Below are 5357 nucleotides of genomic sequence, written 5' to 3' on the forward strand. Positions count from 1 at the left end.
ACCGAGTACTGCCCACCCAATTTTACTGTAAGTTTTTTTTTTCCTGTCTAAACATACATAAAATTACGCTCAACATAGATCGTTTCCAAGTGTTGCAACGAAACAAAGATTCGCCCTCTATATGCTTTTCTCCAGTCTTGCCCAGCGTATTGAGAAATCTAATCGGAACCGGAAGTCTCACTAAGGTTTTTTTTTTTTTTGGTCTCTCTTTGCCGGAACGTCATGTCTTTTCTCTATGGTATAAAGGGGGAAGTAGCTGAACGTGCAACCGGGAGGTGGTGCGATGTTGAAGATCGGCTTCGCTGTAAGTGTTGATCAGGCTTGCTGTCAGGAGGAAGGTGTAAAAGGGCTTGCTGGAAACTCCAAGTTACGGGGCTTTTGCTTTGTGCTGGCAGGAGACAAGCTGCAATATTTCCTGCCGTAAATATGTGTGGTTCAAGCAGCGTCGAGAAAACTAGGCTTCCCTTTAGTTCGCTCACATTATGGACAGACTAAAAAGAACCCAACCAAGCGCGGGGCAGGCAACGTGTCCATTTCCTGGTGATTTTAAAGACTCCGGGTTTTGGTTTGCTTTCAAGCGACATGGTGAGTGCGCGCTCTAATGGAGAGATCGCCCTGTTTGCCGGGCCAGCAGTCCTGACGCTTGCAGTTGCATCAGATGGGGCGACGGAGCAGGCTCGAGTGAGCTCCGCCGCGCCAGAGTCCACGCTCACGCACTGGGCTGTGTGAGGACTGTGGCCGGATCTGAGGTGCGCGTTTTCCCCCTCTCCATGAACTTCTGAAAACATAACCCTTTAACATCCGTCGGAACCTTCGGTAGGTCGAGAGGGCATCTGAGGTTATTGTGAACGTGACGGAATGGCCTTCGCTGTTCCTGCGTGGCCTCCTGGGTGCGTGGCAACCGCATCCTGCTTCTGTCAGGCTCGGAACTGGAATTGAGGGCACGACTGGAGCGCTGGGTGGGGGCAATCCTTCGTTTGCCGAAGGGCTGGATGAGAGCGCTCTGTCCGCGCAGCTCCATCTCGTCTCGCGTTCATCTGCTGGAGATTAGGTTCGTCTGCTTCGCTTCCCACCACCCCACCGCAACCTCTAGCAGCAGTCGCTCCAGATGGGTTGGACTACACTGCTCAGCATCTGGATTGTGAGCGTTGTAGTGGAAGCCATCTGGATGGCACCTAGCTGGGAGATGCGGAATTACTTTCTTCTGGGAAAAAATAGGGAAGGTGGCATGCCTGCATAAGGTTAAGCAACTAATGCTGGAAGCCTTGTGTAACAACCAGGAGTAAGTAAGCACCAATAATAACCGTCTCACTTTCTTCTGAGTAGATATGTATAGGATTGTATTGCAAATTGTATCTATTTCACAGGAGTTGTTTAAGGGGCTGAAAAGGCATGCAGCTCCCTTGAGCCTTAAGAGTCCTTAGCATTGCACAAACAGTGGCTCTGCTTCCAGTGCTCTGCAGCAACCTTTTCCAACCTGGTGCCTTTCAGGTATTGTGGACTCCTAGCTCACAACTGCCTAGCCTGCATGGCCAATGTTGTACACTAACAACATTTGGAGGCCCCCAGGTTCTTCATTACTATACCTGTTCTATAGCCAGACCTCTATATCCAGATAAATTTTCCAGCTCCTTCCTAGAGTTTATAGAGGACTTGATATGGGTACCCAGTAGTTTAGCTTGGTGTTTCAGTTCACATATATTTTTGGCTAAGTCACTAGTCCAAGAAAAAGTGAATCTGGTTCTAAACTGGGGTGCAGAATCTCAGGCCCATGAGCCACATGTAGCCATCCAGGGTCTCAAGATAGCAGCACTCCTTCCCCTGGTTCCACTCCTTTCTCTAACTACCAGTTGTCCATTCATTTCCTGAGCCCACAGGTTTTTTCTTCCAGTTCTAAAAGGCTGAAATGCCTTTTATTTAGGTTAATTACTGGCAGTGAGAAAAAGCAGCTCTTGAAGAGTCTGCTGTCTAAATTTTCACTTGGGGGAAAGTGGCTGAGATGCATAACGGGGGTTTTTTTGCGGGGGGGGCACGGGGTATATGTTTTTCTAGAATGAGGGGTTAGGCCATGAGTCAAACAGAAGGTCAGATTTGGACCCTGGATCTCTAGTTCCCTGTCCCCAAATCAGTTTTCTCAGACACAGTGCCTACTGGATGTATCAGACTATATCTCCCAGCATCTGGAGGATGTCAGGTTGGAGAAGGCTGTTCTAGATCAATATTTTAAACTATTTGCATTGCTTTTGTACTATCAGTCCAACAAGCAGCAGTGTATGCAATTGTAGGACTTTTTCTCTCTTTCTAACTTCCAGCATGTCCTTAGGTTCTTTATCAGTGTCTGTTTAGCTTGAAGTAACAGTGCCATTTTTCTTATTTTTCTCAGGAATAATGTTACCAATATGTCTGTTCATTCGTTGCTGTGTGAAAGAATTGCTATTGCTAAGGAGCTAATCAAAAGGGCAGAAGCCCTTTGCCGGTCCCGCAAAGGTGGCATAGGAGGAGGATCAAAGCTGTGCAGCAAATTAAAGGCAGAGCTAAAATTCTTGCACAGGGTGGAGGCTGGTAAGGTAGGCATCAAAGAGTCTCACCTGCAAAGTACAAATCTCACTCATCTGCAAGCCATCATCGAGTCTGCAGAGAACTTGGAGGAGATTGTTGGTGTTCTCCATGTCTTCACTTATGAGGACAAATTTGGGGAAAAGCAAAGCTTGGTGGTGGATGTAATTGCAAACAATGGGCATACCTGGGTGAAGGCAATTGGTCGAAAGGCCGAAGCCCTGCACAACATTTGGCTGGGCAGGGGCCAGTACGGCGACAAGAGCATCATTGAGCAAGCAGAGGACTTCCTGCAAGCAAGTTGCCAGCAACCTGTGCAATATAGTAATCCACACATTATCTTTGCTTTCTACAATGGCGTGTCCTGCCCGATGGCAGAGAGGCTGAAAGAGATGGGCATATCTGTACGAGGGGACATAGTTGCTGTGAATGCACTGGTGGAGGGCACTAAGGAAGACCTCCACTTAGATTCTAGTGGATCTGATGATGGAGGTGAGTGCCTTCAGGTGACCAAAGTTGATCGGGACACCTTAATAGCTAGTGTTGCTTTTCCTACAGAAATCAGAGTGGACTTGTGCAATAGAGTCAACTTGGATATTACTACTCTGATTACGTATGTTTCAGCCCTTAGCTATGGTGGCTGTTATTTCATCTTCAAGGAGAAGGTCTTAACCGAACAGGCGGTGCTGGAGAGAGAAGAGAGTGTTCTCCCAGTCCTGGAAGAGTTCATGAAGGGCAAGGAACTGTTTGCATGTGAATCTGCAGTCAAAGACTTCCAGGTCATCTTAGAGACTCTAGGGGGGCCAGGGGAGAAAAGTCGAGCTGCATTATTCATGGAGAGAGTCACTGTGGTGCCCAACCAGCCCTCTGAGCGTGCCTTAAGATTAGTGCCTAGTTCCAAAATCAACAGACGGTCTCTGACCATCTTTGGGACAGGAGATGCTCTAAAGGCGATCACCATGACTGCAAACAGTGGCTTTGTTAGGGCTGCAGCTAACCAGGGAGTTAGATTTAGTGTATTCATTCATCAGCCAAGGGCATTAACAGAAAGCAAAGAATCTTCTGCCACACCTTTACCAAAGCATTGAAGTATGCTTCAATGTGCATGAGTTGTCTTCCCAGATTATAAATTGCTATTTGCACTCTCTGTAGCTGAAGCACTTTTATGAACAAAACCTGAAGGCACAATCCATTGAAAGGGCAGAATAAATCTATCAAGGAACAACTCCTGTCTTGAGTTCCACTGTTTCGATGGCAGCCTTGTGTTTCTTATAAAGGTTACTAATGTCCTTGGTTAAGCACTTTTAAGATACATAGATGTCTCCCATTCTAAACAATGCACGTTAATTTTCATGTGTGATTGAAAGTTCTTAATCTGATTGTATTGTGCTCTGTTTTTGACATAAGGACTGGTCTTTCCTAGGATCGATCTTCAGGAAAAAAAATACTGAGAAAGAAGAGAGAATAAGTGGCAGACAAACCACAAACTAATCAAAGCTAACTACCTTATTCAAATGTGAAAGGTTTTGGCATATTTTAAAATCTACTGAAAATGATGGGTCTACATAAAAAGTAGTAACAGCTTGCTTTGGTTGGATTGTAAACTTTCTATTTTTGTGGAGTCATCCTGATTTTCAATTTGATGGCTCCAGTGTCATTCACTTTATAGGGGATAATTATAAAGTTGACATAGTACAATATATCATTAAAATTTTACTGTCCAAACTGAATCTGTCTCTGTAGTTTCAGTATTTGGAGGCTGGCTTTAAGACTTGCAGACTTAAGTTGTTGAAATCCTTATGTGGCTTGAGGAAAGGGGGAGGCACGTGGTACTGCTCTGTGTATTGTTGGGAACATGGCTGGTGTAGAGTTACTCTGGGTGTGCACGTTAAAACATACAGGCTACCCCAGTGCTGGGTGAAGATGGTGAAGAGGTATCCTACTGCCTTCTAAGCCCCATGTCATGGCTGCCTGAGGTAATGAGGATTGTTGTAAAAGCTTCTAGATAATTCTATTTTGATTGATTTGCTTTCCCATTCTGAAAAGAAAAAATAGGCCATTACCCTAACCATTCTCTTACAGTTCCCTCCATCTGTGTAACATATGCCTGAATTAAATAAGTATGAACATGTATATTAAAAGTTGAAGAATTGCAAATGCATTCTGTGTTTTGTTCCAAAATAAAACATGAGCTTGAGGACCATGCTGAACAAGTATTAAAGTTCATGTGTATTGTGTTTAGGTTAGGACCAAATACTATCACATTTCCTTACTACAGAATGTTTAGCAATAATACAGTGGTACCTTGGCTCACGAACTTAATCCTTTCCAGTGAAGGAGCCTGATTAGCTTAACTGACTTTTGTAAAAAGCGGCTTGCTTAGGAGCTTGATTAGCTTAACAAAGCCATTTGCTTTTTGTAAAACTGCTTGCTTTGGAGAGGAAAAAGGGAAGACAAAAGAATGTTGATAAAGTCAGACAAAGAGGTACTATGAAGAAGAAGACCCCCTAGGCAAGGTCTGGCACTCAGTGATCCCTCCCCCCCATGGGATTAGATAAACATGCATGGGGTCAGACTGAGGGGAATGGGTGAGCAAACAATGGGGTCGAGATTAAGGCAAAAGGTATAAGAAGGATGAGTTGGTGAAATGTGGGGTGTGTCGCTTCCTGCCTGCATATAGGGAGTGGACGCCCAGTTGCTTTGCTCAACTGAATAAAGAAAACTGAACGAATCTCCACCTGACTGAACCTCATTGGCAATTGCTTTAGTGGGTCTGTAAGTCACCTGGCTAGCAGGGACCT

At 45.0% G+C, this 5357-nt stretch overlaps 1 protein-coding gene across 3 annotated transcripts; it reads left to right on the forward strand.

Moving 5' to 3' along the window:
* Positions 1 to 244: 244 nt before the first annotated feature.
* CUNH7orf25 (chromosome unknown C7orf25 homolog) lies at positions 245 to 4713 on the forward strand. Of its 3 annotated transcripts, none has more exons than XM_044454058.1 (2): positions 245 to 304; positions 2384 to 4713. In XM_044454058.1, the coding sequence occupies exon 2, from the start codon at positions 2400 to 2402 to the stop codon at positions 3642 to 3644; it is 1245 nt and encodes a 414-aa protein (XP_044309993.1). In that variant the 5' UTR covers positions 245 to 304; positions 2384 to 2399; the 3' UTR covers positions 3645 to 4713. The 3 variants fall into 3 exon arrangements, with proteins under 3 accessions (XP_044309993.1, XP_044310000.1, XP_044310010.1); XM_044454065.1 differs by lacking the exon at positions 245 to 304 and adding an exon at positions 311 to 816; XM_044454075.1 differs by lacking the exon at positions 245 to 304 and having other exon boundaries at positions 2058 to 3048; positions 3181 to 4713.
* The last annotated feature ends 644 nt before the right edge of the window (positions 4714 to 5357 follow it).

Source organism: Varanus komodoensis, unplaced genomic scaffold (genome assembly GCF_004798865.1).
Source record: "Varanus komodoensis strain SLA01 unplaced genomic scaffold, ASM479886v1 scaffold10, whole genome shotgun sequence".
Taxonomy (NCBI): Eukaryota; Metazoa; Chordata; class Lepidosauria; order Squamata; family Varanidae; genus Varanus; species Varanus komodoensis.